Source organism: Leptonotus elevatus, chromosome 8 (genome assembly GCF_054856555.1).
Source record: "Leptonotus elevatus isolate MCC_2025b chromosome 8, RoL_Lele_1.0, whole genome shotgun sequence".
NCBI classification, from domain to species: Eukaryota; Metazoa; Chordata; class Actinopteri; order Syngnathiformes; family Syngnathidae; genus Leptonotus; species Leptonotus elevatus.
In genome coordinates this window covers 3,341,078-3,354,246 of record NC_141246.1, presented here as the reverse complement: position 1 = coordinate 3,354,246, position 13,169 = coordinate 3,341,078, and the positions used below count along the sequence as shown (strand labels likewise).

General features: G+C 40.0%; 1 protein-coding gene across 1 annotated transcript in view; it reads left to right on the top strand.

Annotated features, from left to right (window-relative positions):
• The first annotated feature begins 1,524 nt into the window (after positions 1 to 1,524).
• The window catches only part of fhdc1 (FH2 domain containing 1), a 28,921-nt gene continuing 17,276 nt past the window's right edge, over positions 1,525 to 13,169 (top strand). Inside the window, exons 1-5 of the mRNA XM_086083918.1 lie at positions 1,525 to 1,739; positions 9,385 to 9,939; positions 12,283 to 12,344; positions 12,827 to 12,929; positions 13,008 to 13,093. Of these exons, the coding sequence (XP_085940044.1) occupies positions 9,565 to 9,939; positions 12,283 to 12,344; positions 12,827 to 12,929; positions 13,008 to 13,093 (626 nt within the window). The 5' untranslated portion in view covers positions 1,525 to 1,739; positions 9,385 to 9,564. The remainder of the gene's footprint in view (positions 1,740 to 9,384; positions 9,940 to 12,282; positions 12,345 to 12,826; positions 12,930 to 13,007; positions 13,094 to 13,169) is intronic.

Here is a 13,169-nt window from a genome sequence, read left to right as displayed (position 1 = left end):
TTTTTATGATTTTTTTTTCTGTGCGTCAAATTTCAAACTGACATCGAAATTGAAATTTGTATTAGGATTTGATTCAGAAAACAGAAAACAGCTGGCTGCTGTTTCACTCTTCTTCTTTTTTTTGTCTCATTGGGGACAAGAATTTAAAAAAATGGCAACTAGTTGTTGGAGACACTAGTCAGCTACCTGCTTACACAATTTGTAGCTGTTTATGTAGATTTCCTCATCTATGGGCCAGCCCTATTCTAGGTAACTAGCAAGCTATGAGGTATACTATACAGGTAACTTACTTTGCAGTTGAGACAAAATACCAACATTGATATAGTACTTATATAACAGTGTTGATACACATCCTAGGCATTTATAGCTAGCTAGGCTTTTACCATCCTCAGTCTAGCTATCTCTGACTACTAGCTGACATCTGGGACAAAATATCAATATTATGACTTAACTCATTGCTTTTTTTCTGGGTTGAGTTCCAGCATCAGATTTTTATAGCTAGGGTTTGCTATCCATTAGGATCCCTGACTAGTTACGAGATAGCTACCAGCTAACATCTATTTGTTGGGGGTTTGATACAATAAAAATAGAGTGATAGATCACAATGCATATCAATAATGGTACATGTACTTATTGCCAGCTCCTACGGGTTTGCTGTCTAATTATCTACCTGATATTACTGTACCTACATATTAGGACTGGTTAGCATCCATCCAACAGCTGCTAGGATTTTCTCATTTAGGGCTGATTTAGGTGTTGAATATTGTGATATGGTTACTATTGCGATTTTAACATATGCCTAAAGAAAATACATTTGTATTGTCTCATGAAAGAAACACATTTTTTCACGTGACAAAAAAAAAAGAAGCAGGATCAATGTATTCTTATCTAATTACAACGCTTCCTTTACATGGTTGAAAACAAACGGCATTTTGTATTACTTTTGCCTGTGACCAGCATACAAACTAGGGAGATTGTTATAGTAGTCAAACATTTCATCACATTTTGAAATAAAAAAAAATCTTCACAAATCAAATTACAACGATCCAAAGTCCAATGCTTTTCAATTAGCGGAGTGCTTCCTTTCACTGAGTAAGGCCACCTTTTTGATTTGTGACGTAAACTCAGAATTGTCCATAGCTACTCGTCATCATATTCTAGTTATTATTATATATTATTATTATATTATTTTAGAAGGTCAACACAAAGTTTTCACAAGTTTAAAAAAATATATATATCTTGAGAAGACGATATTGAAACATCAAGAAATAGCCTACCAAAGAAAGTTGCTAGCTAACTATATATAGCTACTGTAGGGCTAGCTAAACATTTATGATCTCATCTGTATTTTATCTCATGAAATTGTAATTCATCGTTTCATCTAACGTAAGCAAAAGCGAGTATGTTTTGTGTTTTCCCGCCCATTCCGTCAAACTCTCTCACATGACCTCTGCCCTCTTGAACACGCCCCCTCCACCTGACGTTGTTTAGCGCACGAGCACGCATTCAGTGCATCCACAGGCTGCAGCTGGCTGCTGGCTGGCTGGCAGAGTTCCGTAGCTCGGTAACTCTCCCCCCCGCACACTCACGCTCTGCGGCGGCAGTCAGGTCGTCTTCCCCCCCCCCTTTGCCAAGTCCCCTCTGTCACCAGCTGTAAGTCCAACGGCGTCGGAGCGGATTTTGTTTTATTAATTCATTTTTTTGTACGTGTCCCGACCGAACCGAACCATCCTTACCCGGTAAGTGAGGCCTCGTCTCGCCGGCTTGTGTCTTTGAATGTGCGGATGTGGGAGCCCGATGTGGACAGGTTGCCACCACCAGTGCCTTGTGGTGTTCGCAGCCCGGTCCAGAGTGTGCCTCTTTCGGCCAAATGTGTGCGTCAGCCACCGCGGAGTCAACTCACTAAGGTCACCGTGAGGTGGTCCTGCAATGCAGTGGAGGTCCACAATGACATCATAATAGACTTTTAGGTACTTATTGGTTAAGAATCTGTTGCACTCATTTACATTTAATGGGGGAGGGGGAGGGAGGGGCAATCTTTATTACTGTAATTGTAATAAAGTAAGTTATTGTTAACTACAGCTAGATATTTGGTCAATTTCTTATGGTTGTGTCCCTGGAGGGTTTTTTTTCAACAAATTGCAAACAAATACTTAAGTTTTTTTTTTGTACAATTTTGTAGCTTTTTGCCCTTTTATGTGTGGAGCAATCACGAATGGTAAATGATGGTGTTTATTCGTTCTGCTACTTATACACTATAATAGATACTATATTACAATTTCGTATTTTGCATATGTTGGATATTTTGTTGATGTGCCAAAATTTGACATTTCACCTGTAATAGGTAGCATATTACGATTTTGTGACTTTTCTAGAGTGAACTTATTCCATATTTTCAGAATGTGCCATTGCAAATAAATATATGTTTAAAAAAAAAAAAAGTAAGTAAAATCATTTAAATCAGGAAGAACAATAATATGTTAGATCTGATCTGACATTTGAGGCTAGCCTCTCGTTGTTTCATGTCAAATTTGGTGATTATCCATTTATTATTGTTAGATAATGTTACTTTACTAATTAGTATTGGTTATCGGTAATTCTTATACATTAAAAAATATCACTCTAACTTGTGAATTTGCAATACAAAAAACAATTCAATCTGGTGATTTTTTCTTAATTAAAAAAATCAGTTCAATTGATTAATTTGGAAGTAGGCGAGTTTTGCTATTGTGCTTTATGTTTTTTGTTTGATCATACGTTGTTGTTCAAGGGCTCTATAATTAATGTTGTGTTGATGAATTAATGTATAAATGTAATTACATTGGATCCGCCATTGTTGGCTAGCCTCGAGTGAAGCCTTTTGTTTCATGCAAAGTTTAGCGATAGTCCTATTTGGGCTCAAATGTTCCCTTCCTGATTCATGTAATTACTTTTTTCTTTTTCTTTTTTTTAAACAAAGATTTTCAGTTAGTTTTGTATTTTTTTTGCAGCTAGCTAGCTTGTCGTTTGAGAGTTTAGCGTGACCTTTTAAAAGTTTTTACAAGTCTGCGGCAGTTTGCGAGGCAGCCTTTCTTTGGCTTTTGTACACTATTATGCCTGCTGAGATGAGTTAGAGGCCAATCCATTCAAGTGTGCGGAACAATACCCCAGTGGAAGAAGAAAAAAAAAAAAAACTCCCCAGGTCGGGTCACTTGGGCGGGGGTGGGAAGGGTGGAGGTTGGGTGGTTGCTATGGAGGCTGAGACTCACATGGAAAACTCAATCCTCTGACGTCATCCCATGAGGAAGATTCTAGGGTGGTGGTGGTGGTGGTGGTGGGGGGGGGGGGCATGATTTATTTATGTGGGATCGGTGCAGCCGGCTGAATGGTCGCTGCCAACGCAGGGTCCACTCGAGTGTTCTTTATAGCCTGGAAATGAGTCTTACCAATGTGATTCTTTTGAGATAAACGGCTAAAAATGAAACAGTCTCACCCTTTGCCGCCAAAAAAGATGGCTACGATAAATTTTTTGAAAGTTGTTTGGTGAAAGTTAAAAGTGTGTCAAACAAGAGGACCTCCCTCCGCCAAGGCTTAATTGTCAGTCACTATAGCCGAGAATCTTAAACGTGACGAAGGATATCCCAGCCAAAAGTTGTTGCGATGAATTGAAAAAAAAAAGTTCAGGTTTGATTGGTTTCTCTGTTTATTCCTCTCATCGTCTGTTTGTTTACGCACAATATTCACGCTAAACTGACCTTGACATGTTTTTCTAATTCTTCTCATTTATTCTTTGCGTGTTGTTGCATTTTGGTGTGAATTGAATCATGTTTTTCTCACAATTTTACACACACAATTTTTTTTTTTGCCAATTTATCAAAAATAACAAACCAAACTGAACTCACTTTATGAAATTGCCTGACAAAAAGCGTGTCCAATCAACTGATTTAACACGGAATCTCACTGCGACTATATTTTTGTCCAGGTGTTTTATGTTTCCTACGCTCAAGTGAGTATCTCGGCGGCCTCGGGGGTTGAGGGTAGAGCTGGCACACAAACATGTTTGCATTCCCTCCGCCCCTTTCCTGAATCCCGTCTCCATAGCGACGCCCAGCACCTGCTCCACCTTTAAATAATGGGCACCTGCGGAAGTGTCGGTTTAAGGCCAGGCTAAAACAAACGAGCCGGACTATTCGCGACATATTTGCCTTTTCGTTTGGTTAGGCGGCGGATCAAATTGCTCAGGTGACACACAAGAGTCGGCCGCGCCGCTGCAGGCCAGAAACATCAGCCGTAACTCTGCCGTAACAAAAGAACAAAACGCGACAAGAGTTGCTGTTTGGTTTTGATCCGCAGCTTGACAAACGGTGTCCAGTCTCAGCTCTTGTTCGGGTTTTCCAATTTTGAGAGTATGAATCATTTACGCTCAGTGTTGGACAAGTTGCTTCCCAAATTTAATATGTCATGTATTGCTAGTTACTGTGTTTTGTTCTCGTCAGCCTTTGGCCCTTAAAAAAAAAACTCCAAAGAAAAACTCAGAAGAGATACTTTGAAGTGGTTACAATCCACAGAAAACAGCAGTTTTAACCCAAAAGGGCTAACTAACTATAAGTGTTACACAACATAGATTATTACTCATTTTCATGTATCTTGTCCTGATGCACTTGTTAACTCATTCGCTGCCATTGACGGCTATAGACGTCAAAAATGCATTTGAACTATTTCTATTAGTTTCACATTTTTTTCCACTTTTGTTAACAAGAGTATGCAAACCTAAAAACATTTTTTTTATTGTACATTTGGAACATATAATATTTGTGATTCATCTTGAGTTTACTAGTAAAGTCATGTGATTAATTACAATTAAAAATATATAATCGCCTGATGCCCCTAATTAAAAAAGAAGAAAAGATTATTAAAAAATTAGGGGTGTCAGACGATTAAATGTTTTAATTGTAATTAATTGCATGACTTCAATAGTTAACTCACGATTAATTACAAATTTTATATCTGTTCTAAATGTACAATAATTGTTTTTTTAGGTTTTCATACTCTTGTTAACAAAAGTGGAAAAAACTAATAGAAATAGTTCAAATGAATTTTTGACGTCTATAGCCGTCAATGGCAGTGAATGAGTTAATAAACTTTGCCGACACTTTATATCCAAAATGGCCGACAGCCGATGTGTTTAAAAGAGTAGGTTCTATTTTGATTTTCATACAGCCTGTCATGATGTGAATATGGCGTTTGTGTCAATCAGACTCTGACTCACCAGGGGCCCTTTTGTGTTTCATTGCAAATAATCAAACTTTTCCAGCGCCTTTGATACAAAATGGCGGATGACCTGCACATTTCATTGACTTTCGTGTGTCCTGTCATGTGTGCAGGGTTTGGTGTCAATTGGATGAACCGGGGGCGAGATGCAAATATTTTCTAACACTATTGCTGGTCATCAAAGTTTGCCATCTGGCTCCGCCCACACCGTTTCATTAAAAGTCACAGTTGTGCAATTTAGGGATAAATCCCCTTACTTATAGGCTAGCGCTAACACTGTTATTTGCGTTGATAGCTATCCAAAACTGTTATTAGCCTGTTAGCGCTAAACTCTCCAGGGTGTCGTACAGTAGGCGTCGGACCACAGCAGGTGTAGAGGATTGCCTTATCTGGTTATTATAACATTTCTGGCCTGTCCCATGAGCGAATTTAATTGTTGTGGTTTTTTTTTTTTTGCCCGTCGCTCTGATATGGTGATGGAAGGAAAGTAGAGTCCGCTGTCTTCTATTTTTAGTCACATTGATGAATTGTGGGCCAGCAGAGCGTCTCATCGGGGACCAAATTGAGGTGAATTGAATTGCCCTGAAGAACATTAGACGGGAACGTCGAGCACGGATAACACCTCAGACCTGGATTTATTGTTTTTCAACACAAATCGAAAATGTAATATATCATGAATCACTTCATTTCATCCGACATAGCAATTTGTACACAAATATTAAGAAGACATTTTTTTTTGTAATAAATGAATGAATGAAACACTGGTGAGTGAGTCAAAATTCGAACCCATGTTTGAAACTAAAACCCTGGCTTGAAACCCTAATTTGAGGCCTCACCCTACTTTGAAACCCTAAATTGAATTAGTTCACGCCTGTCTGGTTCTTAACTCTTAGCTACTGTAATCTCTTAATCCAGGATTTCTGCAATAATACTGCTCTTTGTTTTCCATGGTTAATATGAGTGTTACATAAGAGCCGGTGGGTGGAGCCAATCAAGTGTCCAGTAAGTAACCTTGTATGCATCTTCCCGTCCACGGAGGTCAGCGGGATGAAAAACAAAACGTTCCGACAGCTCTCCGCTAACGAGCGTTCCCACGGCGACCGAGACGGGAGGATTGTCCCGTTACGTCCCATTGTAAGGTACCCCTTTGCCCCCGCAGCGTCGCTGAAAGACCTCAGGCCGGCGGGGGGGGGGCCCTCAGGAAATTGGAAGTTAGTGCCGGGACGATTATGACAGGCACCTTGACCTTCATACGTAACACAAACCGGGACTGAGATACTGTTGATTTTTTGTTTGTTTTACTTTACAGTCAGAGGGGGGGGGGGGGGGGGGCTACTTCTGTTTATTTGTTTTGATAAACTAAAAAGTAAGAGCAGATTGTTTTGGTCTTTCGTTCAGACTTCAAAATGATCTACTTTCAAAATTAGCCATTAACTATAAATTCAATGTGAACTGATGATTGTTGATGACAATTTAGTGCCATTTGTGTCAGGGGATAATTTTTTCTAGCTTTCTGGGGAGGTTACTGTGGGTGTGGGGGCTACGAAGTAAGAAATGGTTGATTCAAACCTAGATGGCCGACCTGTTCAGTTTCCAGAATGGCTCCTTGGGACTTTTTTTTTGTGTGTGTTGCTATAATAGACTTGTCCAGACAATTTTGTGTCTATTGACAAAGCTAGTGTCTGGGGCTAAGTTTTTCTAATTTCCCAATGGGAGCTACGGAGTAAGAAAAGGCGGATTCAACCCAAAATGGCTGAATTCCTGTTTAGCTTTGGGAATGGATACTTTAGTCTTTTTCATGCTCCTGTAATAATAGTCATTCATCCCAATTTTGTGTCAATTAGTAAAACTATTGTCAAGGGCAATTTTTTTCTCTCAAAATTTTCAGGTCAGCTATGGAGTAAGTAATGACTGATTGAAAGCAAAATGGCTGATTTCATGTTCAGTTCCTGGAATATATCCTTGAGATTTTTTTATGTATTCGGTTATAATTATGTATTCTGTTATAATAGACTTCTCCACCCAAATTTATGTTGATTGGTGAAAAAAATTTCTAACCATGCATATAGTGTAAGAAATGGCTGCTAGAAACTAAAATGGCGGACTTCCTTTTCTGTTTCCGGAATGGATCCTTGAGACTTTTGACTTGAAGCATAGGCTGTGATGTTATAACCAACAATTAGCATTTAGCCCCAGAATTCCACATTGAAGGCAAACACACAAGCATCATTTTAAGGACTTAATTAGCCACAAGCTAATGTTAGCCACTGGCTCACAGGGAGATCAGATTTCGCGATGGTGAATTAGTCATGAGCTTGATGAATTAATCAAGTACCCGAGTGTCGGGCGGCTAACGAGACGTGATGTTGACGCTCGTGTTGACGTCGCGTTTGACGACTTCATGTTTTTGTTTGAGGGGAGAGAAAAATAACTCAAAATGCTTGATTTTAATCCGTCGGTCTGCGGCGCATTGTTAGCTTACCTTGAAAGTGGTAACAAAGGTTTCGTGTGACAGGATTGATGGGAGTGTCGGGTGGGTTGTGACACTTGAGTACTTCTCTTCCTGGCTCGTTTTTTTTTCCACACAGTCAGTGAGCTCCTCATCGTTTTTACACGAGAATTGTCTTTGATGTTGTGTAGCTTGTACCATGCGCGAAAGAGGAACGATTGTACACAGCGGACCAAGACAAAGTCTACTGACGAATTCCCGAGTTCCCTAACACTTTTTTTTTAAACCCCTCCTTGAAATCCTAGCTGTCTTAAAACCTTACTTCAAAACCCTCATTTGAAACTCTATGACAGGCTTTAAACCTTACTTTGGAACCACAACACTTTCCTAAAAGCCTTGTTTGAAACCCTAACCCTGACTTGGAAGCAATAATATGAAACTCTTAGACTGAAAACCCTATGTTGACACCCTAACACTGCCTTGAAGCTGAAACCCTACATGGAAGCCCTGATTGAAATTCTAACCCAGGCTTAATACCACTGACCATAAACCACAATGTCATATTAATGTTATCGTGTTTCGTACAGTATGCCATGCTAGCATGTGTCGGGTTTTCATCTAATGTCTGATGATTGTCAGCGACAACATGCCTGACTTTTCCCACCTTACCTTTGTATACTGAAAATGAAAGGAAATAATAATAATTCATTCCTGCCTCCCCCAAAAATTTAATAAGGAAAAAAATAGGATTTAATAATATTATAAAAACAAAGAGTAACAAAATAATCAAATCATATTTTAAAGAATTAATTTCACAGGTCTGTTGTGTGCCTGCCTTGGCCACTGGGAGGCAGTATAGTGTAGTCATGCTGACACAAACGAAGAAGAATTGACTTTCTTCTAATACGATGCTGCAAATCATTTTCGAAGGAGCTAAAGAATAATATGCGTTGCTTCTGTTGCTTCTAAAATCGCAACTGTCGTCTGACCTGTAGCATTAGCATGTTAGCATGCCAATGACACTAAACGTTAGCAACACTTTTTGATCGTTTTAAATACATAGAGTGCAATTCTCTTGGTTTTATATTTGGTTTTACAGTAAACGTCAGCTGCAAGTGGCATGAACAGGTTGAAGGCATATCTAAAATTAGAAATACCATCATTTTGTAGGTGTAGTATAAAAGCTTGAGTTTTAAGAAATGCGTTTTCTTTCTTTCTTTCTTTCGAAAATTAACCTTTTTTTCCCTCCACACATTACAACATAAAACTAAGATAATGACAATCAAACATTTCCCCCTAAATAAAACTGGCCAAAAATTGGGCCGATTTTCCTCCCTTTTGTTAAGTTAAACAAATACTAAAGGACAATGTAATGTAAAATTCATATCATTATTTTTATAAGCATGAACAGACCAAAAAATAAGCTGTTTCATTTATTATGCAGAGGCACATATATATATTTTTTGAAAGATTAATTGGTCATTTAATTTAATCGGAAATTTCATTCTGTCAAATATCGGGCTTTGCATAAGCCTAAAAAAAAAATCTACCGTATATCAGCTGGGCCCTTTTTGAGGCTACTATATTTATCCATTTTAATGCCAAGTCAGTTGTTTCTGTTTTTACAGTACATAATTTTGCTTAAATTATTAACATATCCTCATATCATTTTTCCTGTTTTTCAGTCCACATTTTGCAGTGCAGCCCGATTGCCGCCTCCCACCCCTTCCTGCAGGTGGTCCCCCTTTGAGTGATGGAGCCGAACAGAATGCGAGGATGCGGCCCAGTCCCTCCGAGTGACTGAAAAGTCTTCAGTGTGAAAGTAGTTAGCATCAGCGCTCATATGCTAACAAGCGCGCCGCACCATGCTGGCCAATGAGCCCCAGAGCCGCGGACCCGCCGCCTCGGACCCGTCCTCCCTCACCGTGGCGCCGCCTCCGCCTCCTTTGCCGCCCCCTCCACCGCCTCCGCCGCCCCCCGTGTTGGCCCACCCCGGCAGGAAGAAGCGTCGGGTGCGCAGCTTCTTCTGGAAGCCCATCCCTGAGGAGAAAGTCCGCGAGAGACCCAACATCTGGACGCTGGCGGGGCGGCAGCAGCAGTACCAGATCGACGTCCGCTCTGTGGAGGAGATGTTCGGCCAGCAGGAGGTGGGGACGAGCTTCCGGGGGGCGGCGACAGCTACCGGGACAGCCGCCGGGGTCTCCCGATCTCGATCGTTCAAGGAGAGCAGCAAGGAAGAGGTGAGTCTTGACATCTTGTTTGGCATAACAATTAAGTGTGACATAAACCAACCAATATTTGGGGCTGCATGATTGACATATACCTGTAGGTTGACCAATGCCAAGAAAAATGTGTGTCAGAGCATCGACCAATCACTGCTCTGTGTTTAATGATTGACATAAAGACTGACAAATGAAGAGTAACGTAAGATTCAATTCAGATACAGTAAATCCACCTCTCCTATTGCACAATTTTTTTTAGTCCAGTTATAACTGAAGTTTCTTTTTGGGGTGTAATTCCACTGTCGGCCACTAGATGGTGGCACACTATGGTGTTTATTGTAGATTTGAAAGAAGAAGAATGAAGCTCAAGTTTAGCCTCATTCTTGCTGAGGAGATTAAGAAAGAGATTATTGAAGGTGTCATTCCTCTCCCATCCTGAGTTTTACGCCTACAGAAAGCAATGGCTGTGGGTTTATTTGATAATGTACATCTTTGGGCATGATTATTCATGTATATTGTCGGATGAAAGGCTTGTAAATTTGGAAGAAATAGCATTGCTTACTGTAAACACATTAACGTGACGATAATTTTGTTTTATCCAACTTGTTACTCTCCCTCCACATATTAAATGGTGTTAAATGTGTAATCGTGTATCAGTTTAAAGACCTTAGAAAATGAGCAGTGGTTCTTGTATTGATTGACAATTTGTGAATCAACCAATGATATTACTGAGTTTCTGAGTGTGTAAGAGAAGTGGGCACGGGTTCCAAAGGTGTCAACGACAAGCATGCTGCCGCTACGTGTACTACTACATAATTTCACTCGAGGGACTGGATAGGTAACGTTGCCAAGTCACTTGGACCCCAAAAAAAAGGAAAATGCGTTGCATGAGTCATAATGCAACGCATCTCCTTTTTTTATTATTATTGTCATTTAATATTGTAAGCAAAAGACAGGCGGTCAAAGATTGTAGATTAGCTGTTAGTCATTATTTTGAAAATGTGTATCTTGCATAGTCAGCATTTAAATGTTAAAAACGTTCCTTAGCTTAACACCTACCCCCTAAGCTCTTGTCCTATATAGGTGCTGCTATTTTGGTTAGTAACATAGTTCAAATGGGCCCAGTGTGTGAATGATAGAGATAGCATAAGCTCAGGTAATTAAGTAACCGCCTGTTTTTATTCCCGATGGGGGAAAAGAAAAGTATCTATTTGAGGAGCAGCATGTTTTCTAGGAGAGGTGTTTGATTGAGGAATGGCATTTATTTGAGCAGAAGCATCTCTCTTAGGAGTCACATCTGTTTGAGGGGAGGTCTTTATTTGAGAACAGAAGTTTCTTCGAGGTGAGAAATTAATTTGAGGAGAGGTGGCTCTTTGAGTTAATTTGAGAATTTCACGATTTGGGGAGCTGTATGTAGAGAGTTTTTTTTTTTAACTGGGGAGGCATCTATATTAGGCGAGTTGTATAATAGAGGAGTGGCATTTATTTGAATAGAGTCATCTCTCTTTGGGGAACTATTTGAGGAGAGGCGTCCATTTTAGAACAGGTGTCTAATTGAAAAGCGGCATTTATTTGAGAATAAGAGTGTATTTGAGGTGAGAACTGTGAGTTTTATTTCAGGGGAGGGGCCTATTTTAAGAGAGGCGTTTATTTGAGTTGAGGTCTATTTTATTAGAAGTGTGTATTTTAGGAGGCAAATATTTTAGGAGTGGTATTTATTTGAGTAAAAGCATCTCTCTTATGAGAGGTGTCTATTTAAAGGCATCCATTTTAGGATAGAATTTGAGTAAATATTTATTTGAGATGTGGAGTTTATTTCAGGAATGGCATCTATTTGAGTAGAGGAATCCGTCTTATAAGAGAGGTTTTTATTTGAGGAGGTGTTTATTTTAAAAGAGTTGTATAGTTGAATGCTGGTGTTTATTTGAGAAGTTTATTTGGGGAGAGGGGTCTATTTAAGTAGAAAGGTATATTTTCTACACCATATATCCATTTTAGGTGTGTCATTTATTTGAGTAAATGCATCACTCTATTTGAGGATTCCGGTTCATTTGAAGAGCCATTTATTTGAGGGGTTTATTTAAGGTGGGGAGTTTATTTTAGGAGAGGTGGCTCTTTAAAAATTTGGTGTTTGTTTTAGGAGAGACGTTTATTTGAGGAAAGGTGTTTATTTGGAAAGAGCCATCTCATTTTGGAGAGAGGTTTATTTGAGGAAGCGGAAGCCAAAGGGTGGCACTCAAAAGAAGGTCTCAAATGTAGAAGGAAGTGACATCGCCATCTGCTGGCCTGGCATGCAAACTACAGCCTATTCATACTTCTTGTTTGCTTTTTGTCATGTCGCCCCCTTGTGTTTGGTTTCAGATCAGCATCCTGGACTCCAAGAGGGGAATGAACGTGGGCATTTTCCTCAAGCAGTTCAAGAAGTAAGTCCTGTCTCCTGTTGTTTTGCTTTAAACAGCCAGAAAAACAGTTTTAAAGCACTAATACTTTTTCTTTAGGCGGATTAGTGTCCGAATGTGTTTGTTAATGAGTTTTGTCACTTTTCTGTTGTTTTTCCTTGATTAGATTAGAAAATCAGATTACGTAAGAACAAAGTGTGTCGCACACACAATATTGTGGAGTGACCGCAGCTCAGTCGACTGGAATGTTAATCCAGTGTGGATGCACACATCATTGGCAGAGAAACTTGCAACCACCTTTTCTGTCACTCAAGATCCATTTAAAAAAAAAAGATTGAAAAGAAAGTCTTTTTTCGCCCTGTTCATTTCGAGTTCTTCATTATGAATCCCTCACGGCTTCCTGTATATTGTTAACAGTTCTTTACAAGCTGGCGTATGTAAGCAAAGCGTCTTTTGTTGAACGTACTCAAAACCGCACACCTGTGGACCATCCTCCTCCCTTTTAGGTCCAACCGCTGCATTGTGGAGGACATACGGCGAGGACACGGCGGGACGTACGGAGCCCAGCCCCTCAAAGACCTTCTCAAGCTTCTGCCCGACACGGACGAGGTCCGTGTTGGAGCACGTCAACCGCGTCACGCCAATGACAGCAAAACAAAGGAAAAACTTCCCCTTTCCCTTCCGCAGACGAAGAAGCTGCAGGCGTTCCGAGGCGACCCGGGCAAGCTGACGCTGGTGGATTCTTTTATGTTCCTGCTCATCCAGGTGCCTCGGTGAGTCGTGAGTCGTGTGTCTTTGTTTTTTTTTTTTTTTTGTCAGGGTGGATTGCTGCAATTTGGTCAAGCTTTT